Source organism: Macrotis lagotis, chromosome 1, assembly GCF_037893015.1.
Source record: "Macrotis lagotis isolate mMagLag1 chromosome 1, bilby.v1.9.chrom.fasta, whole genome shotgun sequence".
Classification (NCBI taxonomy): Eukaryota; Metazoa; Chordata; class Mammalia; order Peramelemorphia; family Peramelidae; genus Macrotis; species Macrotis lagotis.
This window is the reverse complement of record NC_133658.1, coordinates 438,829,535-438,856,504: the sequence shown is the minus strand read 5'-3', so window position 1 is coordinate 438,856,504 and position 26,970 is coordinate 438,829,535. Positions and strand designations below refer to the sequence as shown.

Below are 26,970 nucleotides of genomic sequence, written 5' to 3'. Positions count from 1 at the left end.
ATGGAGGAACTCAGAGTCCAAACCTTCATTTCAACTAAAGCCTCTTCTCAAAACAAACACAATTACAGCCCACTTCCACTCCTGGCTAAGGTGTGAGCAGCTGAGAATAGGGAGAAAAATGACCTTGCCCTAGGTCAAAGCCTACCATTGTTCAAAGATAAAAGTACTCAGCAGCTTCAACCCACCCCCTTCAGTGCAAGTGAGAGGGCTTCAAATCAAGGTCACAGACATTCCAGAGAGAGAATCCAACACAGCTGCCTGGCCAGACCACTTAGAATTACTAAAATCCATGAGTAAAGCCTGTAGGGATCTCAACACTGAACTTCAGTAAACCAGCCTCTCCCCAACACAAGGTCTCAGGAAAATGAAGAATGGACAGTGAAAAGGAGGGTCCATAGAAAAATTCCTAGAAGAAAAAGACCCTAATTCAGAGAGACCTAGAACCTCTGAGGAGAATATGATCTGGTCTCCAGCACAGAAAGACTTCCTTGTAGAAATCAGGAAGGAGTTTAAAAATCAATTGGATAATTTGGGAGAGAAAATGAACACCTTGCAACAAGAAAACAAAGACTTGGCAAATACAATTGGACTAATGCAAAAAGAAAATAAGTCTCTCAGATCCTCAATTGGTCAAATGGAAAACTCTTTCAAAAATGGATGATCATTGGAAAAGGAGTTGCAAAAGAAAAATGAAGAAAATTCTTCTCTAAAAAAAGAATGGAGTCAGTGGAAACTAATGACTTCATAAGACAGCAAGTCTGTTAAAAAAATCATAAAATCAAAAAAATAGAAGAAAATATAAAATACCTCATCAGCAAACCAATAACTTTGAGAATAGATCCAGAAGTGATAACCTGAAAATTATAGATCTTCCTGAAAACATAGAAAAGAAAAAAAGCCTGGACTTAATATTACAGGATTTAGTGATGAAAAACTGCCCTGATGTCATAGAAGCAGAGGGTAAAATAGATATTGAATGAGTACAGCAATCCCCTATGGAAAGAGATCCTAAAACAAAAATACCAATGAATGTTTTGGCCAAATTGCAGAACTATCATATAAAAGAGAAAAAGCTGCAAGCAGCCAGGGAAAATAATTTTGATGCCAAGGAACCACAGTAAGGTTTACACAGGACCTGGCCACATCAACATTAAGGGATTGAAGGACCTGGAATGAAATATTCCTGAAGAGCAAGAGAGCTTGGAATGCAGCCAAGGATCCTCTACCCAGCAAAGCTAAGCCTTCTCTTGCAGGGGAAAAGATGGACATTTAACAAAATGGAAGACTTCCAACATTTCCTGAGGAAAAGATTAGAGGTAAATAGAAAATTTGGACATCAAACAGGAGGCACAAGAGACACATGAAAAGATTAATAAAAAGGGCAATGAAAAAACTGGTATCCAATAAGATGAAACTGGCTGTATCCCCACTTGGGAGAAAGATTCACATAATTCTTGAGAATTGTAATTCTATTAGAGAGAACATTTTTTTGCCAGAAATGATGGAATTTTCTGTGACTCAGATACAATGATTTAAAAACAATACTTCCTTAAAAAGGGGGACAGAAAGGAGATGGGAGGATGGAAGAGATTGAAGGGGGGTAAATCTCATTACATTAAGAGGTACAAAAAGACCTATTGTAATATCGAGGAAGAAGGGAGGAGATGAGAACCATCTGAATCTTCATCTCATCAGACTTGACTTAAAGTTAATTAAGACACACAGTTAAGTTAAGGAACTTATCTTACCTTTGAAGTATTAAAAGGAGAAAGGGGAGGAGGGTATGGGACAGAGAGAAAAAGGGGTACTAACAGAAGCAAGAAGTGGAAAAGGGAAATGGGAAAGAAAGGGGAGGGGTGTAGGAGGACAAACACACTGAAGGTGGTGGTATTCAGAAACAAAATACTTGCAAATATGGATAAAGCTAAAAAAGGGGAAAGTACAAATAAAGGGAAGATAGAATGGAGTGCAATAAAGAGTTAGTAATTATAACTTTGAATGTGAATGAAATGAACTCTCCCTTAAAACATAGTGAATAGCAGAGTGGATTAAAAAACAGAATCCTACAATATGCTGCTTACAAGAAACTCATTTGAAGCAGAGAGATACATATAGAGTAAAGGTAAAAGTTGGGAGGAAAATATATTTTGCTTCAGCTGAAGTGAAAAAAGCAGGGGTAGCAATCCTTAGCTCAGACAAAGCAGCTGCAAAAATAGATATCATTAAAAGAGATAAGGAGGGGCAGATAGGTGGCATAGTGGATAAAGCACCAGCCCTGGAGTCAGGAGTAACTGGGTTCAAATCCGGTCTCAGACACTTAATAATCACCTAGCTGTGTGGCCTTGGGCAAGCCACTTAACCCTGTTTGCCTTGCAAAATAACTTAAAAAAAAGAGATAAGGAAGGAAACTCTATCCTCCTAAAAGGTACCATAGACAATAAAGTAATTTCAATACTGAATATGTATGCACCCAATGGTATAGCATGCAGATTCTTAGAGAAGTTGAAAGAGCTACAGGAAGTCACAGGCAGCTAAACTCTACTAGTGGGAATCCTCAACCTCCCTCTCTCAGGATTTAGATAAATCTAGTCACAAAATAAACAAGAAAGAAGTTAAGGAGGTAAATAGATTGTTAGAAAACCTAGATATAATAGACTTATGGAGGAAATTGAATGGGAATAGAAAGGAATATACTTTATTTTCTGCAGTGCATGGCACTTACACAAAAATCTACCATGTACTAGGGCATAAAATCCTAATGATCAATTGCAGAAAGGCAGCAATAGTGAATATATCTTTCTCAGATCATAATGCAATAAAAATCACTTGCAATATTTGGCTTGGGAGATATAGACCCAAAACTAATTGGAAACTAAATAACCTCATTTTTAAAAAATGAGTGGATCAAGCAACAAATTAAAGAAAAAATAAATTATTTCATCCTAGGCAATGACAATAATGCAACAGGTGGCTGTAAGAGGACATATTATATCTTTAAATGCTTACATGAATAAATTAGAGAAAGAAGAAATCAATGAACTAAATATGCAACTAAAAAAATTAGGGAAAGAAAAAGTTAAAAACCTTCAATTAAATAACAAATTAAAAATTCTAAAAATTAAAGGAGAAATTAATAAAATTGAAAGCAAGATAGCGATTGAACTAATAAATAAAACCAAGAGATGGTATTATGAAAAAAATCAATAAAATTGATAAACCTGTGGTCAAATTGATTATAAAAAAGAAAGAAGAAGCCAAATTGCTAGTATCATAAATGAAAAAAGATGAGGAGGAAATTAATTTTCCCCAACTCTGTGCCAGTAAATCAGATAATCAAAAATATAGGCTGCCCAGGTTAAATGAAGAAGAAATTAAATACATAAACAACCCTCTCTCATAAAAAAGAAACAAGTCATTATTGAACCCCCCAAGAGAAAAATCTTCAGGGCCTAATGGATTCTCAAGTGAATTCTACCAAACATTTAATGGACAATTGCTTCCAATTCTATGTAAACTCATTGGACAAATGGATGAAGAGAGAACTCTGCCTAACTCTTTCTATGACACCAATATCGTACTGATACTTAAACCAGGAAGAGTTAAAACAGAGAAAGAAAATTATAGATCTATCTTCTGGATGAATATAGATGCAAAAATGTTAGCAAAAATGATTGTACCAAGTTATTACTAGGATAATACACTATGACCAAGTAGGATTTATCCCAGGAATGCAGGGTTGGTTCAATAGTAGGAAAACTGTTAGTATAATTAATTATATCAATAACAAACCTATCAGAAATCATGTAATTATATCAACAGATGCTGAAAAAGCTTTTGACAGCACCCATTCCTACTAAAAACACTAGAGAGTGTAGGAATAAATGGGTTGTTCCTTAGAGTAATAAGCAGTATCTATCTGAAACCACAACAAGCATTATATGTGATGGGAATAGGCTAGAGGCATTCCCAATAAGATCGGCGGTGAAATAAGGATGCCCATTATCACCAAAACTATTCAATATTGTATTAGAAATGTTAACTTCAACAATAAGACAAGAAAAAGAAACTGAAGGAATTAGAATAGGGAAAGAAGAGACAAAACTTTCAGTCTTTGCAGATGACATGATGGTAAACTTAGAGAGAGAATCCCCAAAAATCAACTTAAAAAAACTTCTAGAAATAATTAGCAACTTTAGCAAAGTTGCAGGATATCAAATAAACCCTCATAAATTCTCATCATTTTTATATATGACTAGTAAGGTACAGCAGAAAGAGCTAGAATGAGAAATCCCATTCAAAGTAACGTCAGACAATATAAAATACCTGGGAGTCTCTCTGTCAAGTCAGACTGAAAAACTTTGAAAATAATTACAAAACACTTCTCACACAAGTAAAATCAAAATTTAAATAACTGGCAAATATCAACTGCTCATGGATAGGTTGAGCTAATATAATAAAAATGACAATTCTACCAAAACTAAACTACCTATTTAGTGATCTACCAATCAAAATTCCAAAAACTTACTTTTAATGAGTTAGGAAAAAATTTGTAAGTAAATTCATATGGAAAAATAAAAAGTCAAGAATTTCCAGGAATTCAATGAAAAAAACTGCAAAGAAGGTGGCTTAGCCTTACCAGATCTAAATTTTTATTGTAAAGTATCAGTCATCAAAACTATCTGGTGTTGGCTAAGAAATTGAGTGGTGGATCAGTGGAATAGACTAAGTACAGTAGTAGGAAATGATTATAGTAATGTACTGTTTGATAAACCCAAAGAGTCCAGCTATTGGGATAAAAACTATCTCTTCGATAAAAATTGTTGGGAAAATTGGAAATTAGTATGGAAGAAACTTGCATTAGGCTAACACCTCACACCCTATACCAAGATAAGATCAAAATGGATACAAGATTTAGACATAGAAAACATTATTATAAGCAAACTTAAGGATCAAGGAGTATTTTAGCTGTCAGATCTATGGAAAGGGAAGCAGTTCTATGACTAAGGAAGAGATGGAAAATGCCACTAAAAACAAACTAGATGATTTCGATTACATTAAATCAAAAAGCTTTTGCACAGATAATACCACTGTAATCATATCAAAAGAAATGTAATAAATTGGGAAACAATCTTTACAACTACCATTTCTGACAAAGGATTCATTTCTAAAATATACAGAGAGCTGAGTCAAATTAAAAAAAAAACCAAGCCATTCCCCAATTGACAAAATGGTCAAAGGATATGCAAAGGCAATTTATAGATGAGGAAATTAAAGCAATTCATAGTCATATGAAAAATTGTTCTAAATCATTACTTGTTAGAGAAATGCAAATTAAAACATCTCTGAGGTACCACCTTACACCTGTCAGACTTGCCAATATGACCAGAAAGGACAATGATCAATGCTGGAAGGGATGTGGGAAACCTGGGACACTATTACATTGTTGGTGGAGCTGTGAACTCATCGAACATTTCTGGAGAGCAATTTGGAATTATGCCCAAAGGGCAACAATAATGTTCAGACCTTTTGATCCAGCAATATCACTACTGGATCTATACCATGAAGAGATGATGGAAAAGGTTATTAAACATCTTTTGTACAAAAATACTCATTGTAGTCCTGTTTGTGGTGGCAAAAAATTGGAAATTAAGTAAATGTCCTTCATTTGGGGAATGCTTTAACATACTGTGGTATATGTACGTAATGGAACTCTATTGTTCTATTACAAACCAGGAGGGATGGGAATTCAGGAAAGCCTGGAAGTATTTGCATGAACTGATGCTGAATGAGATGAGCAGAACCAGAACAACACTGTATACTCTAACAGCAACATAAGTGTGATGATCAACCTTAATGGAATTCCTCATTATATCAATGCAACAATCAGGGACAATTTTGGGTTATCTGCAAAGGAGAATACCATCTCCATCCAGACGAAAGACTATTATCTTTAATTTAGGGGAAAAAAAGCTTATCTTATGTAATTTTGCTTTCTCTTATTTTTTTTTCCTTAAGGATATGATTTTTCTCTCATCACATTCAACTTAGATTAATATTTACCATGGAAACAATGTAAAGACTAACAGACTGCCTGTGGGGTGGGGGGGGGAGGGAAGCAAGATTAGGGGAAAAATGTAAAAGTGAAAATAAATAAAATCTTTCTAAAAGAAAAATAAGAAGAGAAATTTGGTGTTCATATCTTTTGACCATTTTTTTAATTAGGGAATGACTCATAATCTTCTAAACTTCTTAAAGTTCTTTCTCTATTTTAAATGAGTCCTTTTATTGATAAATTGTCTATAAATTTTTCTCTGGATTTAAACTTTTCTTTTGATAATAATTGTATTTTATTTGTACAAAATCTATTTAATTTTATGTAGTTGAAATTATCCATTTTACATTTAACTTTGCCCTCTATTTCATATTTATTCTTAAATTGTTCACCTTTCAATAAGTCTGATAAATATGCTCTTTGTTCTTTTCATATATTTGCAAATTCTTATTTATACCTAGGTCATTACCTACTTTCTTTCATACCACTTTCCAGTTTTCTCAACACTTTTTATCAAATAATTTGTTCTTATCCCACAATCTTAAATCTTTACATTTATCAAGTATAAGGTTTATTATGTTTATTCATTGTGAATTATATATCTACTCTATTGATTGATTTCTATTAGTAGAAGATTCTTTTAATAATTGCTGTCTGATAATCTAGTACATGGTCTCAAACTGTTGTAGATGAGTTTTTAGGGTCATCAATTAAAGATAGAGTTGAGAATTGCCGAAAAAAGGAAGGAATTTGCATGCCCCTGAAATTTTGAAACTGCTCGGGATTTATTACAAATTACTACAAAATATACAGGTTGCAACTCAGAGAAAAGCCTTAAGCACATTGATGACAGGCTAGGTGAAGTATGAGACTATGTTTGTGTGTGTGTGTGTGTGTGTGTGTGTGTGTGAAAGACAGAGAGACAGACAGAGAGAGAGACAGGCAGAGACAGAGAATGAGACAGAGAGACAGAGAGACAGAGAGACAGAGACAGACAGACAGAGACAGTCAGGGCCAGACAGAGACAGACAGAGAAGGACAGGAAACATGAGAACTAGCTTAGTCTGGCCCCATGGCAGGGTACTCCAGATGGCCTAAATTGGGAGCACGTGGTCTAAGAAAGGATGAGAGAAAGCCATCTTGCAAAGAGGATGGTAGAGTCATGAAGAAGCAAAAAAGGGTGGCACTTTTTCTTAAATACACTTCTATAGTGGGTAGGCACTTGTGTGGATGGGGAGGGGGTTGTCTACCTGGGCCTGGTATCCTCCAATAGCAAGCTATGTATGGCTCTTCCTGTCCCAAGATGGGTGATCTCTAAGTTAAACCAGAAGCTGGGGGAAGGCAAATGAGGAGAGAATACAAATTTTACATTTAACAGTGAAACAATAGGGGTCAGTTTGCATCTCAGGAGCATAGCCTTTCATTGTGAACGAAATTTAATAGCATAAAGATTACATAATTTGTTTCTAATTGTAAATTTCCTATATTCTTAATTCTCTGCATCAATACTATTAGACCTTTCTCTTTTCCTGTTTTGAAAAAACTGTTTCCTTTGATAAACTGGACTTTTTTTCCAAATAAATTTTGTTATTATTTTTTCTTAATAAAACAAGATTTTTTTTGGTAATTGAATTAAGATGGCATTGAATTTATCAATGACTGTGGATAAAATTGTCATTTTTATTATATTGGTCTTGCTTACCCAGGAACAAAATTATTTCTCCAAGTATTGGAATCTGATTTTCCTTATATAAAAAAAACTTTTTTTTATAATTTCTTTTATATATTTCCTGGGTTTATTTTGGCAGGTATACTATGAGGTATTTTATATAGTCAAGTGTTATTTTAAAATGTGGTATTTTTTATTTCCTCATAGATTTTTGTTTATGACATATAGAAATTTTTGTGATTTATGTGAATTTACATTTTATCAAGCTACTTTGCTAAAATTATCAATTATTTCAACCAACCTTTTAGATGAACCTTTAGGATTTTCCAAGTCCTTTATTGTCTTCTGCAAATGAGAGAGTTTTATTATCTCATTCCCTATTCTGATCCTTTCTATTTCTTTTTGTTCTCTTATTGCCATTGCTAGGATTCCCAATACAATCTGAATAATATTGATGACAGTGGGCAGACTTATTTCCCTATCAATCTTATTGAGAATGTTTCTAGCTTATCACCGTTACAAATAATTCTAATATTACAAATAATTCTAAAATTGCATATATCCAATTCATTAATCTATTCTTTCTCTAGTTTATGGATAGAAGCATCTGGAGATATACATTTTTCTCTAATCACTTATTTTACTATATGTCAAGAGATCATGTCTGGCCAGCACTACAAGTACTGGCTTCCAGAAACTAATGGGAATCCTTCAGTCTTGCCACATTCAGCATCTGCTTTTCTTCATATGAGAATTTTTTGAGACCTTGAATATGGTGAAAGTTGACATGAAATTTCTTGAAGTCCTGGCTGCTTCTCCCTGGTTGTACTGTTTGGTTAGTCAGCAATACTGGCCTGGAGGTGTTTACACTTCCCTGAGACCAAACTCCAGTTTCCGGACTTTTATGAGGGTCTCTTAAGGTGTCTTGGTGATGCAGGGAATTATGGACACAGGAGATTTGTATTTGGAAACAGATTTTGTAATCCTTTATACTGCTAAATACTGTCTAGTTAGAAAAATTCAGTCTGCTCCTGTGATATAAATTGACGCCTATTGTTCCACTGTTAAATATAAATTCCCAGAATGTAAACCTCTTCATTCCCACCTCCCAGCTTCCTACCTTCAGTCACAGAGAGGGGAAGGATTTATCCCTTGCCCACAGTCTCCTGACCCTCTGTACCCAGAGGCTATAAAAGCCTGGCCTGGACACCCCTCAGCACTGGCCCCAAGTCTCAGCCCATCCAGCTCTAATGGTTTTCTCTGCCTCTGTCTATCTGTCTTCTCTATTTCTCTGTGTCTCTGTTTCTCTCCTCTCTGTATCTGTCTTTGTCATTGTCTGCCTCTGTCTCTGTGTCTTTCTGGCTCTGTCTCTGTCTGTCTCTCTCCTCTCTGTCTCTCTGTCTCTTTGTCTGTCTCTATCTCTCTCCTCTGTTTCTGTTTCTCTCTGTGTGTGTATCTCTGTCTCTGTCTGTCTGTCTGTCTCTCTCTCTCTCTCTCTCTCTCTCTCTCTCTCTCTGTCTCTCTTTTCTCTCAAACAAACCTCACCTAGCCTTCATTATTTTCCTGTCCTCTAGCAGCTTATCAACAATTTGCTGTTTCTCCAGGAGAAAATGTTTTAATCTGTAATGTTGCAGGTTTGTATAATAAATTCTGTGTGGTTTTACAGTCCCAGGACTGGGCGTGAATTCTTTCCCTATTTAGAGCCTCTCAGTCTTAAACCAGTGACATCTATCCCTGGCAACATTAGGGGAGCACCTACTTTACCCCTTAATTTTAGCCATTCCATATTCTGTCTATCTCTTCAGGAAATCTGGAGTCTGAAAGTTTCTAATCTACTCTACCACTTCCCAGAATTCTTAGGAATCCAGGGCTTATAAAAGAGTACTTTATAAAAGGTACAGAAAATTGCTAATTGCTGGAAAAGGAGTAGGCTTGTTGCAGGTAAAGTTTTTTTTATCGGGATATACTTTGTAGGACTCTAACCTCTATCTCCTTGTCTTTATAGGATCTTTCCTAATTGCTCCTATATCTAATTAGGAATTTTCTTCTTAAGAAATTGTAGCACACCCTGTCTTAGAGAGGGTTAGGACCTATATACCCTTTCAGTCTGAGGAATTCTCTAAAGTATGGGCAATACAGTTCATTAAACATTTAAAATATATGGCTATTCACTAGAAACTCCTATCTTCCTTCTTTTCATTTCAAAATGTTTTGATGCTATATCTCATACTCTTTTCTTTTGCTTTCTAGCAATGACTACAGCTTAACCAAAAGATCAGAGCTGAATTTAAAAATCTGATTTCAATTATACAATTCAAGAAAACCATAAAAACATAAATGTGAAAGAAAAATCAAATTATTTAATGATTTGAACTGTACTTTATTCCTACATGAGAAGATGATACTTATAATACTAAACTTTACCCTTATTGATAAAGGGAAATACTTCTGAAAAATTTATGAAAGATTTTCTTTATGAAAGTCTTATTTCCTCAAAAATAAAGGGGAAAAGATCTAATTAGAATACAAATTTAAAAGGTCAACATTTGAATAGGCTGTTTGAAATGAAAGAAATCAACAAAGAAAAAAAATTACTTAAATCACTATTTATTAGAAAATTATAAATTCAAAATACTCTGAAGTATGACCTACCTGATTGACTAATAATGTAACAAAGGGAAATGAAAAGTGTTGAAGGTAATATGGTCAAATTGACACACTAACATATTTTTGATGGATTTGTGAACTGATTCAAATACTTTGGAGAGATTTGTTCTAATGTTTTCTGTAAGCATCTTATTTATCATTTCTCATAGTACAATAGTATGCCATCATAATCATACACCAGAACTTGTATAAAAATTCCCCAGTTGAAGGGCATCACTCTGACTTCTAATTCTTTTTCACCACAAAAAGAACTGATAGAAATATTGTGGTCCATATAAGACATCTTTTTTAATACATTTTGGGTATAATTTTAGTAATGACATTGCTAGATGAAAGGGTGTATAAATTTTAATAACATTTGAGGAATAGAAGACATATGAAATCTTCAAAGTTAAATGAACAAAAATTTGACAACAATTTCCAACAGGAAATTAGCTATTCTCAGTCAGTAAAATGATCCAAGAAATTCTTAAAACACTCAATGATAAAAAATGCTACCCAAGTCCCAATTAATCTTCCACTTACATTCCATCTACCCTTTGGCAGGATTAGATATTGAAAACTGTCTCATCCATATGTGAAGACATTGGAAATAACACCCTTTGTAATTGGATTATTATGCAAAAGAATTCATTTTAAAGATGCTAGTTATACTTCATTTAGAAAACTGAAAAGATGTGGCATGGGATGTGGAAACACATGTGGAGAATGGTGTTGACCAAATGAATTGTCTATAAAACTACCTGAGCTTGGGGATATGTTCCACACAGAACTTAATTTTAAATTATATAATAAACCTAAGTAAAATTGTATTTCTTGATGAGGTAACATAAGATAGATCAGAGTTTTTTCCCTCTAATTTCACTATAATTCTTTTCCTTCAAAGAAAATAGAAAATCTAATATTGACTGATAGTAAAAAAAATACTAAGGAATACTAAAAAAAGAAATCCCATTCCATGTAACTACAGAATGCATAAAACATTTTGGAATCCACCTAAAATATCACACAAAATATTGATATGTATTCAAATTTGAAATAAATAACAATAGAAATAGTTGAAAGAATATCCAGTTTGCAAGGATAGGCCCAAAAATATAATAAAAATTTCAATTTTATATCAATATATATTTTAATAAAAAAGGATTAAGGGGAAATATTTTTGACCTAGATAAAAACACTAGTAAAGTTCATTTGAAAAAGCTGAAGAGCAAAAATATCAAGGGAAATTATTAAAAGAAGTGAAGATAAAAGCAGATTGTCATGTCACACCTCAAATAAAACACAAGTTAAAAAAAATAGAGACTGGGTCACTGAAACAAACTGCACATAGAAGAATCTGATAGAATTGACCTTAGTCTTTGAGAAACCAAAGGTTTAATAGAATGGAAAATATCAAATACACAAGAAGAAGATTCTGATTTGCTAAAAACTGCAAATTTCAAGCAAAGTAGGCACTCATTAATTGGACAATTGCTACACAAGTTGTGGTACATGAACATAACACAATATTACTGTGTAATAAGAATTATTTCTATGAGGAACACATAATATGACTAGGGGTAATTATAATTATTATTAAATTAAGTAACATTTACATAAGAAAGTAAGGGTGTACTATTTTAAATAAGTCATAGATAATACCATAATGGAATATTATTGTTGTACAATAATTGATGAAATACATAGACTAAGAGAAAACTGAGATGATATCTATGAACTGCTGCGTAGTGAGTAGTATTAGGGGAGCATCAGCACTGGAGAGAAAAATAATTTTGAAAAGTTATAGAATTCAAGTCAATACAAAACACACATAGACTTTTCTTTTAGAAATTTGAAAATGAAACATTGCCACCTCTCACCTCAGCCAGAGAAATGATGAACTAAAAATAGAAAAGGGGCATGTATTTTTTGGCAAGCACTAAATGTTCATTTTTTCCCCCTGAGATTTGTTTAAAATCTCTTGAGAATGAAAACCTGAAGAATCAAAGAACTCATCATTATATCACAGGCAGGGAGAAAAATAGGAAAAATCTCATGTGATGCCACAAATGAGATGCTAAAATAAACCATTGACAAGTATTATCACAGGAAAGAGGTGAATGATATCATGAAAGGGAGATTAATAATGCCATGTCATTGAACAAGTCATATCAGGAGAGATAAGAGATGAATTTTTTTTTCAAACTATGTCATTGAAGGAGTAGATCTAACTCTGAACAAATAAGAATTTGACTTAATAGTGCTCTCCCTAACAGTGAGAACAGAAAGAAGAGACAGTGCTAAAACACATTACCTTAGGGTAGTACCAATGTGATAAGACAGAAGAAATTACAAGTCTGATTTAGGAACAGCTGGAACACTCTAGCGACATTTTAATTATTTTTTTAAATTTTATTTTTTTCAATTACATGCAAAGATAATTTTCCATATCCTTTCTTTGCAAACTTTTAATTCAAGATATTTTTACTACTCTCCTTTCCCTCCCATTTCTCCACAGCACCTAGCAACATATAAAGTTATATTGAACATATTTTCATGTTAGTCATGTTGTGAAAAAAGAATTAGAACTAAAGTAGGAAAAAACCATGAAAAAGTAAAAAAAAACATCTAAAAGTGAACATAGTATATTCTTTGCTCTGCATTCAAATTCCATAGTTTTTCCTTTGGTTATGGATGGCATTTTTTGTAACAAAATTTAGGATTATCCTTGATCACTGTAATGCTGAGAGCACTGTGTCTGGCATAGTTGATCATCTCACATTGGTAAACATAACATGGATAACAGTGTTAATAACACTGCATCACTTCATTGCAAGTCTTTTCAGGCTTTTTGAAGCCTGGATGTTTGTAGTTTCTTAGAGAACAATCATACTCCCGAATATATATATATATATATATATATATATATATATATATATATATATATATAATATATAATATATGTATATGTATATATTTTTCTTAATCTATGTTTTCTCTTAATCTATGTATTTCATCAAATCTTGTACAACAATAATACATATATATATATAATATATATGGTAAAAAATAAAAGACAAACAAAAGAAGAAATAGATTATAAAATAACAATATATTCTTTAAAATTTTTTTGTCATTTTTTCTGATTCTTTCTTGAAACATGTTATCTCATATAATCTTTTTGTTTCTCTTCTTTAAGAATCATTTCATATAACAAAGACATATTTTAGAGATAAAAAAAATATGTCATTAGAACTGATCCATATATTGAGGTAGTCCAAAAACATGAGTCATATGTAATACTTCCAGAAAGGGAAAAAGTTGTGGTATCTTTTCATATATGTACATTTCAATTTCATTTGATAACTTATAATTTTTTTTACTTTCACTTTTAAGTTTTTGATTTGTTACAGTTCTTTCTTTTTAAATATGGGGATATTTGGATGGGTGGAGGTCTTGGTTCACTCTGCATCAGCTTTTCTATCTATGACATACATTGTTTCATAAAGCTAATTAGTATTCATGAGCCACAATTTGTGTGTCCATTCCTCAATTCATGGAACATCTACTTTGTTTCCAAATCTTAGCTATGATCAAAAAAATTCTGTTATATGTATTTTGGAGTCTATGTAAGCATCCATTTCCTGAACTTGTCCGACTTTCTTCTTATCAGTGTACATGTTACTCAGGTTTCAAAACAAGAAGTTAGGGTCTGTGTCTGGACCCGGCGGCGCGCGCCTACAGGTAGGAGCCCGGGCCGGGGCGAGGGGGGCCGGGGCGAAGGGAGCCAGGGCGAGGCGGGCCCCGGGCTCCGGGCAGTCGGCCCTGAGCGGTCCGTCCCGCAGCTACCGGCTCCAGGGCCTCCACACGGCCTCGCGCTCGGGCCACTGCGCCGCGCTGCTCCGCACCTGCGGCCCCCGGCCCGGCCACCGCTTGCTGCTCTTCGGGGGCTGCAGCGCCCCGGAGCCCGATGAGGCGGGGCGCTGGGGCCCGGGCCATATCCAGGTGAGTGGGGCCGCATCCGGGGGGCGGGCCCGGGCCACATCCCTGTGAGCGGGGCCGCGTCCGGGGAGCGGGCCCGGGGGCCGGGGCCCGCGCAGCAGCCCTCCCTCCCTGCAGGAGGAGCCGGCCCCGGCCCCGCGGCTGACACAGCAGCTCTCCCGGCTGGTGAGCCGCGGGCAGGGCTCCCCGCGGGGCCCCCCGGGGCTCCGGTACCACTCCTGCACCGTGGTGGGGCCCTTCGCCGTGCTGTTCGGGGGCGAGACTCTGACCAGAGCCCGGGACGCGGTGTGCGAAGACCTCTACATCTACGACTCCCGTGAGCACGGCCCCGGGGCTGCGGGACCGGGGCGCCAGGCCGGGCACACGGCCCAGAGGAGGGGGTGCACCGGACTCCCGGGGCTAAGCGAGTCGCCCTCCCCCAGGCAAGGCCACGCAGCCGTGGTTCCGCTTCCCCGGTGCAGACAGAAGCATGAAACGCGTGGGCCACCGCACCTGCCTGTGGAACGACCGGCTCTACCTAGTGGGGGGGCTTCGCCCAGGACGGCAGGACAGCCAGTCCGGAGGTCTACACGCTGGAGCTACCCTGAGCCAGGTCAGGCTGCTTCCTCCGCCCATCCCACCGGCTCTACTGGGGTTGTTCATTAAACACTGAAGCCAGACACTGATTCTCTCAGTCTTTTGGGGGCAGGAACAACGAACGTCCTAGTGATGACATTGAGTTTTTAGCCTATCCAAGAGCCACTAGGAACCTGTATGATCCATCTGAGTAAGTCTTGACCCTCTTATCAGTTTTTATCAACAGTACAAGAGAAAGCCCCAAACCAGAACCAGGCATTGACAGCAAACCATTTATTTAACAAAAATATTGCAAGAGAAGCAACAAAGAAAAAAATAAAGGGTATGAGTAAGAGGCATGGGAAGAAAAAACGTGACTGAGATCTTGTTTCTTAAGAGACCAGGCCAGCAGAGCTGGCCTTGGCCCCAGACCTCTCCCCATTGTCCTTGGCTGCCGGCTTCTCATCCTCACCCATTAGCCGAATATTATGTTTCTCCCTGAAGTCATTCAACTCCCTTCCCTTTGCTTGAAGCTGCTGGGTCAGTGTCTCAATGATCTTCTGGATCTGGTGGGTTGACAATTAGCATGAAATAAGAATAATGATACTTTTACCTGGAAATAAATTATAGGAGAAGTAAAGGAGAATCGTCATGTCAACAGCCTCTAACTGAGATCAAGTAGCCCCATTGATAAATTCAGAAAAAGCCAACAGACCAGGCTTGCCCTACTCCAGTCCACAGTCCAGTCTGCTGAATAGCTCATAAATAGAATGGGTCTAACTCAAAGGATACTTTGACTTAGCTTTAGCTTTTGATCCTTCCTCACTTTAACTTCTAGCCTCCTTTCTGTTCCCTCTCCCCCGCTTCCCCTCTTACCTGTTCCTTGTTGCCCTCCAAGGCAGGCAGCACTTCTTTGACAATTCTCTCTACCAAAACTCCCCCAACCATTCGATAGCATTTCCGGGTTGGGTCCACTTCTCTCAGTGTATCTATCACTAGGCTAGGATAAGAAGAAGGATTTCAAGGTACTGGCCCCACACACCACAGACTTCCCCTCACCCCTGCTCTTCCTTACTTCTTCCCTGAGACTTCACCTGTGCTCATTCAACTCCATTTCCAGCTCAGCAGCTTTAGACGCTAAACCCCTCTGTTCCTGCCGAAGGCGGTTGAAGCCAGCCACCACCTAGAGAAGAGAGATGATGTGAGAGAGACAACCCTATGGAAAGCAGTTCCTTTGGTGGTAGCCTACATGCTGAGAATAGTACAAATCAGGGGTCCCAATTTTGCCTTATTTAGCCTTGTCTGATATGATTTTCCCTTGAGGAATGATTCCTACCTGAGAAAAACACAAGGTGATGTTAGGGGAGCAAGTCCATCAGATAGTCTCCCCACATAAAGTTGTTCCCTGGTTTCATCTCTCTGGACCTGCTCTAGGGCTCAGAGTATAAACCAGAGAGAAAGATTAATCCAAACCCTTATCTCATATTCATTTAGTGCCAAATCTCTTCCCTGTCATCTTCTCTATTCCCACATGCAGAGGATGGAGCACAGCTCCTGTCTTAGCCCTCCAGATCCTAGAGTCTCACTCACTGTGCCACTCATCGGTGTCTGCTTCCCTGCTCACAGTCCTCAATGGTTTCTGCTGCTCACCAGCAGGACCTTCTCAGGACCTGACTTCAGCCTCTCAACACTCCAATTCTTTCTTCACACAGTTCCCAGAGATTTTCTCAAGCTCAAATGTGACCCTGTGGCACCTGCTCAGCTTCCTCCAGTATACTCCAGCCTTACTGGACATGGTTTCTCAGTGGTCATCACAGATAACATTTATTCCTAGCTCCAGCCTCTGCCCTGACCTGCTGTCTCCCAAGCCTGGCCTGCACTCTCTCTTCACTCCCCACTTTTGGAATGCCTACTTTATGTTCAGGTTCAGCCTCAAGCATTCCCTTCTGCATCTCTTGAGGCCTTCCCTCCTCCAGGTTTCTTATATCCCCATATCTAGGTATTTGCTGTCAACCTTGTTAAAATCTCATGTAGGGGCTGTTTGAATTTTGTTGACTTTCTAGCATCTAGTACAGTGACACACTGAGTGATCAACTTGGTCTCTATAACAATATTGAAATGACTCTCCAAGTGAACACAAAGAGGGAAGCTACTTAGAAAATTCATCTTGAAAAATAACATTTTTAGAACACATACTCAAAATGTGTTACTTTGTGAAATAAAATCAATCTTGAACTCATGAAGTTAAAACAACAATGAGGAGTTAAATATTTAAAAAACAAAATTACACTTATTAACTAATATGAGGCCAGAGATGCTTCTGGGTTAGAGGTAAATTTTAAATCAGATATGACACCATTTAAATCCATTTATATTTGTTAGAGAATTTCATCTATTCATATACAGAAAAATAAAGTTTTAATAACCATTCAAAAAAAAAAACCAAGAAGTCAGAATGCTTTCTTCAGTATTGTCAATATGGATGATATTATGGGGTTTGGTAGTTATAATACTGAGTTATAGGACTCCCTCACCAGTGTTATCCTTAAAACTCTGAAACAGCAGAATATGAATTGAAGTTGCTAAATAAATGACTCCCTTTTTGGATGTCCCCCCAAATCTACAATCTATTCCTTCACCATAGTCTCAGGAGGTGGGTAGTATTTTCATGATTTAACCCTCTGGAAACATGATGGTTGTTGATAATTATTCTGAGATAAATTCCTAATTTTGACAATTTTGTTTCAGTAATTATTGTTTTGCTTCTGATCACTTCACTCTGCATCAGTTTCATTACATCACATTTATTTACCATACTTATTAATTAATTTCCCAGTTTATGATTCATGCTCTGAGATTCCAATTCCCTCATACTTAGAACTAAGTCTTCCCTTAGGGCTAATTCTTCCTTTAATCTCCCCTCACCTTGTCTTTTGGGTCTACCTTTTCTCCACTTTCTTTCTATTTTCGTGTTCAACTATATGACGTATGCTCATGGTTAGTTAAGCTAATATAATAAAATATGATAATATAATAAAAATGACAATTCTACCCAAATTATATTACTTATTCAGTGCTATAGCAATCAAACTACCAAATAATACTTTACCAAGGCTGAAAAAATAGTAACAAAATTCTTCTGGAGAAACAAAGGAACAAGAATAGCAAGGGAACTGATAAAAAATGTAAAGGAAGGTGGTCTAGAGCTACTAAAACTAAAACTATACTATAAAACAGCAGTCATCAAACTCGATCAGTGGATTAGGATAGGTTCAAAAGTAGTTGATGTAAATAATTTTTAATAATTTTTTTCTTTTTTCTAATACTATTGGACTTTTTATTTTCTATAGCATAGTGCTATTCTATCACATTCACATACCAAAATTTGTTCTGCAATCTCCAATTGATAGGGATCCCTTCAGTTTTTTGTTCTTTGCCACCACAATGATAGCTGCTATAAACATTTTAGAACATATAGGTCCTTTTCCTTTTTCCATAATTTTCTTCAAAAAATGTGCTGGTGTTTTGTCAAATAGATAGTTTGCTAACTTTTGTACATAATTCCATTTTGCTCTCCAAAATGGTTGGATCAGCTCCCATTTCCACCAACTGTTAATTACTAATACATCCCCCCCCACAAATTGCTTTTAACATTGGACACTTTCCCTCAGCAATTTTAAAATCCAAGACAATCCCAAAGGATTCATGATGAAGCATGCTATCCATTGATATTGATTGAATACAGAGTGAAGTAAGGTTTTTGCACTTTCTTTCAGGTTTTAAATTCATCTTATATGAAATTACTACAATGGAAATGTTTTATATGATTGCATATGTATAAACCCATATTGAATTGCTTACACTCTCAAGGAATAGGGAAGGTAGGAAAGGAGGGACTCAAAATTGTTGTAAGAGTTCAAAAATTGTTTTAACTAGTAATGGGGGTAATACTATAAGAATAGAAATAAATAAAAAGAATATAGTTCAATAGTCATAAATATGGAAGGTGTTTAGTCCTCTTCAAATGTAATGATTTCAGGACTTACCACTTCTTAAACATGCTTCTCAATTTCCCGTGAAGAAGTTTGGTATTCAATGAATAAATGACTAAAGAAATTTAAGTCAGTAGATCAGAATTATTCTGGTCATGGATCTGTTTGTATTATAAGTCATCAAGATTGCTTTGCTCACTTGTTTGTTTCCTCAGAAAACCTAATGTTTGCATAATTCTCTTTACTAAGGTCACCACATTCAGTGGTTATCGTCATCATCCATCATCAAAATGATAATAATAATAATAATGCCAGTTATATTTTATTTTAAGTTATATAAATATTATGTTTATAGATATAATACCATTTTACCCTAACAACCTTGGGAGATAAAATTTATTATACTCATCTCAGATTCAGGGAAAGCAATATCTTAATGTATTTTCCAAGGTGAAATATTAAACACATTAAGTGAATGAAAATTCACAGTGTGATCCAATTTGTGTCAATTTCTGAATCTTAAAGTCCTTTAACACTTAGTCTTCATCCAGTTTACCTTTACTATAGTTTCTGATGACAAGATAAAAATTCTCAAGAAGGATAAATCCTTTAAATCTGTACTTAACCCAGGGCCTCTCCCTCATATTTAGGAAACAACTATAATCTTGCTTTCTGATCCTTAACCTTTTCTTTTTGGGGGGTATAATACAACATATATTTTTATTTTAAAATTTCATTCATTTAAAATTTGAATGCAACCTCCCCCAACTTTCCATGTATCACCAAGCAATATAAAATGAGGATTCAATATTGAACCATGAATTTCAATTTCACACTGTAAACTTCTTTTTGAAACACTATGTAATAAATACTACAGACTATTGTAAAACCAGCTCTGCATTTCTATAATTCCTTCTAAATTATTTTTTGCTCTTTGTGGTGCACTTTTTATCCTTTTTTTCCCTTATATACTCCATCTTAACTTAGAGATGGTTCCTAATAGAAACAAATATATATATGTCTGTGCACATGTTTGCATATATATATATATATATATATATACATGTAAATAGGTTTACATGAATATATATCTATATTTGTAAAACCATACTACACATGGTTATGTTTATCAATTTTTTCTCTGAATATGGATAACATCTTCCTTCAAAGGTAATTTGAAGTTGATTATATATTTATAACATTCAAAATGATCAAAGTTGTTCTTAGAGCAATGTTGCTCTTAATATGTGCAATATTCTTTTGAATCTGCTCCTTTCTCTTTTTTCCTCATTTTAACATTTTATTTGTTTTCCAATTATATACACTAGTAACCTGTACCCATCATTTTTATTAAATAATTTATTTATTTTTAGTTACACAATTTTCCCCCTAATCTTACTTTCCTCCCCCCATCCACCACAGAACAATTTGTCAGGCTTTACATTGTTTCCATGAGGTACATTGATCCAAATTGAGTGTGATGAGAGAGAAATCATATTGTTAAGGAAGAAACATAAAGTATAAGAGATAGCACAATCAGACAATAAGATATCAGTTCTCCCCCCCTAAATTAAAGGTAATAGTCCTTGGTCTTTGTTCAAATTCCACAGTTCTTTCTCTGGATACAGCTGATATTCTCCATTGCAGATACCCTAAAACTGTCCTTGATTGTTGCATTGATGGAATGAGCAAATCCATCAAGGTTGATCATCACCCCCATATTGCTGTTAGGATGTACAGTGTTTTTCTGGTTCTGCTCATCTCACTCAGGATCAGTTCATGCAAATCCCTTCAGGCTTCCCTGAATTCCCATCCATCCTGGATTATAATAGAGCAATAGTGTTCCAAGATATACTTATACCACAGTTTGCTAAGCCATTCTCCAATTGAAGGACATGTACTTGATTTCCAATTCTTTGCCACTGCAAACAGCACTGCTATGAATATTTTTGTACTAGTGATGTTTTTACCCTTTTTCATCATCTCTTCAGGGTATAGACCCAGTAGTGGTATTGCTGGACCAAAGGGCATGCACATTTTTGTTGCCCTTTGGGTGTAATTCCTAATTTCTCTCCAGAAAGTTTGGATGAGTTTACAGCTCCACCACCAATATAATAGTGTCCCAGATTTCCCACAACCTTTCCAGCAATGATCATTAACCTTTCTCATCATATTGGCCAGTCTAAGAGATGTGAGGAAGTGCCTCAGAGAAGCTTTAATTTGCATTTCCCTAATGAGTAATGATTTAGAGTAATTTTTCATACGACTATGGATTGCTTTGATCTCCTTATCTGCACATTGCCTTTGCATATCCTTTGACCATTTGTCAACTGGGGAATGGCTTTTATTTAAAATATGACTCAGTTCTCTGTACACTTTAGAAATGAGTCCTTTGTCAGAAACATTAGTTGTAAAGATTGTTTCCCAGTTTACTACATTTCTTTTGATCTTGGTTACAGTGGTTTTATCTGTGCAAAATTTAATGTAAATTTAATGTAATTTTATTATTATATAATGTAATTAATTTAATGTAATCGAAATCACCTAGTTAGTTTTTAGTGATGTTCTCCATCTTTTCCTTAGTCATAAACTGCTTCCCTTTCCATAGATCTGAAAGGTAAACTAGTCCTTGATCTTCTAATTTGCTTATAGTATTGATTTTTATGTCTAACTCCTGTATCTCTTTGGATCTTATCTTGGTATAAGGTGGGAAGTGTTGATCTAATCTAAGTTTCTTCCATACTAACTTCCAATTTTCCCAGCAGTTTTTAATCAAAGAAAGATTTTATCCCAGTAGCTGTACTCTTTGGGTTTATCAAGCAACATATTACTATAATTGTTTCCTGCTATTGCCCCTAGTCTATTCAACTGGTCCACCACACTATTTCACAGCCAATACCAGACAGTTTTGATGACTGATGCTTTATAATATAATTTTACATTGGGTAGAGTTAAAGCCCCTACTTTCACACTTTTTTCCATTAAATACCTGGAAACTCTTGACTTTTTATTTGTTCATATGAATTTACTTACAGCTTTTTGCAACTCATTAAAGTAACTTTTTGGAATTTTGCTTGGTAGGGCACTAAACAGGTATTTTAGTTTTTGGTAGAATTGTCATTTTCATTATATTAGCTCTACTTATCCATGAGCAGTTGATATTTCCCCATTATTTAAATCTGATTTAATTTGTGTGGGAAGTGTTGTATAATTGTTTTCAAAAAGTTTGAGGCTGCCTTGGCAAATAGACTCCCAGTTATTTTATATTGTCTCAGGTTACTTTGAATGGTATTTCTCTTTCTAGCCCTTCCTGCTGTGTATTGCTAGTTACATATAGAAAAGTTGAGGATTTATGAGAGTTTATTTTATATCCTGCAAGTTTGCTAAAATTGCTGATTTTTTCCAGTAGTTTTTTGGATGATTTCCTGGGATTTTCTAGTTATACCATCATGTCATCTACAAAGAGTGAGAGTTTTGTCTCTTCCTTCCCAATTCTAATTCCCTCAATTGCTTTTTCTTCTCTGATTGCTGAAGCTAACATTTCTAATATGATATTAAATAGTAATGGTGATAATGGGCATCCTTGATTCACCCCTGATCTTATTGGGAATGCCTCTAGCCTTTCTCCATTGAATATAATGCTTGTTGATGGTTTCAGATAGATACTGCTAGTTATTCTAAGAAACAGTCCATTTATTACTACACCTTCTAGTGTTTTTAGTAGGAATGGATGCTGTATTTTGTCAAAAGCTTTTTCAACATCTATTGATATGATCATATAATTTCTGATAGGTTTGTTGTTGATAAAATTGATAATACTAACAGTTTTCCTAATATCAAACCAACCCTGCATTCCTTGGATGAATCCTACTTGGTCAAACTGCATTATTCCAGTGATAACTTGTAATCGTTTTGTTAAGTTTTTATTTAAGATATTTGCAACTATATTCATCAGGGAGATAGATCTATAATTTTCTTTCACTGTTTTAACTCTTCATGGTTTAGGTATCAGAACCATATTGGTTTCATAGAAAGTGTTAGGTGTCTTCCATTATTTTTTCCAAAGAGTTTATATAGAATTGGAACCAATTATTCCTTAAATGTTTGGTAGAATTCACTTGTGAATCAATCAGATCCTGGAGAGCTTTTCTTAGGGACTTCAATGATGTCTTGTTGAATTTTTTTTTCTGAGATAGGGTTGTTTAGGTATTTAATCTCCTCTTCACTTAACCTGGGCAACTTATATTTTTGTAAATATTCATCCATTTCACTTAGATTGTCAAATTTATTGTCATAGAGTTGGGCAAAATAATTTTGAAATATTACATTAATTTCCTCCTCATTGGTGGTGAGTTCTATTTCATTTAGGATACTAGCAACTTGGATTTCTTCTTCCTTTTTCTTAATCAAATTGGCCAGATGTTTATCAATTTTATTGGTTTTTTTCATAAAACCAACTTTTGCTTTTATTTATTAATTATATAGTTTTTTCTATTTTATTAATTTCTCATTTAACTTTTAGAATTTCTAATTTGGTATTTAATTGGGGATTTTTAATTTTTTCTTTCTGTAATTTTTAGTTGCATATTTAGTTCATTGATTTCCTCTTTCTTTGACTTATTCATGTAAGCATTTAAAGATATAATGTATCCCCTGACAGCCATTTTGAGTGAATCCCATAGGTTTTTCTATGTTATTTAGTTTTTGTCATTATCTACGATAAGATAATTAATTCTCTCTCTATTTTTTGAACCACTATTTCTTTAAAATGAGGTTATTCAGTTTCCAATTGGTTCTGGGTCTGTATCTCCCCAACCCAATATTGCATATGACTGTTATTGCATTGTGATCTGAGAAAAAATGTATTCACTATTTTTGCCTTTCTGCAGTTGATCATTAGGTTTTTATGTCCTAGTACACAGTCAATTTTTTATACAAGTGCCATTCACTTCAGAGAGAAAAAGGTATATTCCTTTCTATCCGCATTCAGTTTCCTCCATAAGTCTATCCTATCTAGTTTTTCTAAAAATCTATTTACCTCCTTAACTGTTTTCTTGTTTATTTTATGACTAGATTTAGCTAGATCTGAGAGCAGGAAGTTGAGGTTTCCCATTAGTAGAGTTTTGCTGTCTATGTCTTCCTTTAGTTCATTCAACTTCTTCTCTAAGATTTTGGATACTATCCCATTGGTTGCATATATATTCAGTATTGAAATAACTTTATTGTCTATGGTACCTTTTAGGAGGATAAAGTTTCCTTCCTTATCTCTTTTAATGCTCTCTATTTTTTGCAGCTGCTTTGGTGACAAAGGAACTGATGAAGATCTCCATTGTAGCTCCATGAAAGGCACCAGCATGTGACCACCACATCCAGGATTGGGCCCGCCACAGAGTCCAATGGATCAGGACAGTCAAGGTTATATGTCTCCACACCAATCTCCCCTGGGAGCCCCAGAACATGTCTCCAGTCCAATGTCTGGAGGGGGTCAGAGCCCACCCCAGATGCCATCAAGTTAGCCAGGAACCATGATACCAGGAGACCCTCAGGCTTTGAGCCAACCCAACAGAGGTCCTTCACCATTCAGCCCAGTCCAGCTGCATCAGCTTCGAGCTCAAATTTTAGCTTACAGAATGTTGACCAGAGGCCAGCCACTACCTGAAACCTTGCAGTTGGCTGTGCAGGGAAATGAGGACACTGCCTGGTATCCAGCAACATCAGCCCCCTCTTGTCACCTTCAACTGACCATCTGGTAGGTTAATGTGTCTACACAGACAAAGTATGTTGAATATAGAGTCCAGCCAAGTCCTGACTGGAGACACAGAATGAGGCTAGTCCCAGAAAGTTTAGGGGAACTTGCCTAAGGAAGGTGTTATTGCTGTTGCTTCTATTCTTAGTTCCCTCCTTCCCTGGACCCACAAGAGTGCTATCCAGCCTCTGTCACTCCACCTGTCCAGACCCACCTTTATCAAAGAATCCAATATCCATTTATGTTATTCTAAATGTCCAGTAAAACACAATGTTCTATCTCTCCATTCTAACTTTAGAGAATTGTGGGGGTATTACTTAGCACTTCTAATGCTGCATCTGACTGTCTCCTTCATCTGTCCATAAAGCCTGTGTTGGACCTGGAGCCAAGAGGCTGGGCTTCAGTTCTAGTTCTTCTACTTGCCCAACTTTGTGATCTTGGACTAATCAGTTAATAATCTGCTTATACCTCAGTTTTTCTGTGAGACTGGCATAATGCCCCCACACTGTGGTCCTCCCAGAAGAGGTTGTACATGTGTTTAACAAAGAGAAGATGGGATTCCAGAGTACCTCTATGGAGTGTCGGGGGGAGCAGGAAGGGAAACAGGTGATGGGAAGAACTTGGACCAGGGTGCTGCTTTGTCCTGGCGGCAGGTCACAGAAGCTCTTTGAGCCTTGCTTTGTTTGGTTTTAGATTCTATTCATGTCTTTGGATATATATATATATATATATATATATATATATATATATATATATATATATATATACATATATATGTATATATGGTTCTGTATGGAGGAAGGGATATATTTATATATCCCTTCCTCCATACAGAACCCTCCCTTGTAACAGAAAAAAAACAACGTAGTTAAGCAGACAGGCCAGCAGTGATATATGCGCTTGATTTTGTGTCTATTATATACTGGCTACAGTGCTTCCCTCTAGGAACATGCATTCTATAAGCAGAGACAGTCTGTGTGTGTGTGTGTGTGTGTGTGTGTGTGTGTGTGTGTGTGTGTGAGAGAGAGAGAGAGAGAGAGAGAGAGAGAGAGAGAGAGAGAGAGAGAGAGAGACAGACAGACAGACAGACAGACACTGTACTAAGTGATGCAGATGCAAAGAAAGCCCTTGCCTTCAGAAGCTCACAGTCCAATAGGGGAGACCACAACAAACAAGTCTGTATTATATATACAGAACACATAGAAATTAATTAAAAGAGGGAAGGCATTAGAATCAAAGAAGTTGTGAAAAGCTTCTTGTGGAAGGCAGAATTTTCTTTAAGACTTGAAGAAAGCCAGGGAAGCCAGGAGGAAAAAATAAGGAAAGAGCATTCAAGACAGGAGGAACAGTCAGAAAAAAACACTGAGCTGAGACTTGGAACTCAAGGACGCCAGTATCACTGGACTGAAGAGAACATGGGAGGAAAGAGTGGCTCTAAAACCTTACCACTAAGAAAAGAAGAATATATTTTGTTGTCATTTCATGTCAAGATTAAAATTAACCAGATTTTGGTTGCCTTTCACTATTATTTTTATTTACATTATTATGATCATTGTGCATATTGATCTCCTGGTTGCAGCTCACATTACTGCATCATTTAGGACGCATCATTCCTTGCTTCTGTGAATCCCTCACATTTGTCATTTCTAAAAGCGCAGTAATGGTCCATTACATTCTTATGCCAGTCTGTTCAGATGGGTACCCACTTTCTGTTGGGGTTTTTTTGTTTGTTTTTAATGCTATAAAAAGTGATGCTAAGAAAACAATCAAAAGTTTTCACACATAAAATCACATCTAACTGGGCAAACATCAATTGTTCATGAATAGGCCAAGTCAATATAATAAAAATATAATTTTACCTAAATTTAATATTCAGTGCTATATCACTCAAACTTCCAAAAAATTACTTTATTGAACTAGAAAAAATAGTAACTAAATTTATATACAAGAACAAAGGGCCAAGAATGTCAAAAAAATTAGTGAGGAAAAATGCAATGTAAGGTGGCTTAGCCACACCAGATCTAAAATTATATTATAAAGTATCAGTAATCAAAAATGTTTGGTACTTGAAAAAGAAATAGAGTGGTGGATCATTGGAATAGATTAAGTACAAAAGAAACAATAGTAAGTGACTATAGTAATCTATAGCTTGATTAACCCAAAGATTCCTACTTCTGGAATAAGAACTCATTCTTTGATTTAAAAAAAACTTCTGGTAAAACACAAGATAATATGTCAGAAAATCAGGAAAGGCAAACATGTCACATCCTATACCAAGTTAAGGTTGAAATAGGCACAGGATTTA

General features: G+C 35.8%; 1 protein-coding gene and 1 pseudogene across 1 annotated transcript; one reads left to right on the top strand and one right to left on the bottom strand.

The window, feature by feature from the left end:
* On the top strand, positions 1–25,359 carry LOC141504424 (kelch domain-containing protein 9-like; annotated as a pseudogene).
* LOC141518931 (prefoldin subunit 2-like) lies at positions 15,320–16,362 on the bottom strand. The gene is made up of 3 exons (XM_074231338.1): positions 16,022–16,362; positions 15,804–15,927; positions 15,320–15,493 (listed from the first exon to the last, which is right to left on the bottom strand). Exons 1-3 carry the CDS (start codon positions 16,039–16,041, stop codon positions 15,320–15,322), a joined length of 318 nt encoding a protein of 105 aa, XP_074087439.1. The 5' UTR covers positions 16,042–16,362.
* Positions 25,360–26,970: the final 1,611 nt, after the last annotated feature.

Excerpts from the sequence above, each read along its gene's own strand:
- LOC141518931 (XM_074231338.1), bottom strand. The coding sequence starts at position 16,041 with ATGGAGTTGAATGAGCACAG. Across the intron at positions 15,928-16,021 it reads ATGGAGTTGAATGAGCACAG|CCTAGTGATAGATACACTGA; the intron begins GTGAAGTCTCAG and ends TTCTTATCCTAG. Across the intron at positions 15,494-15,803 it reads TGGAGGGCAACAAGGAACAG|ATCCAGAAGATCATTGAGAC; the intron begins GTAAGAGGGGAA and ends TCAACCCACCAG.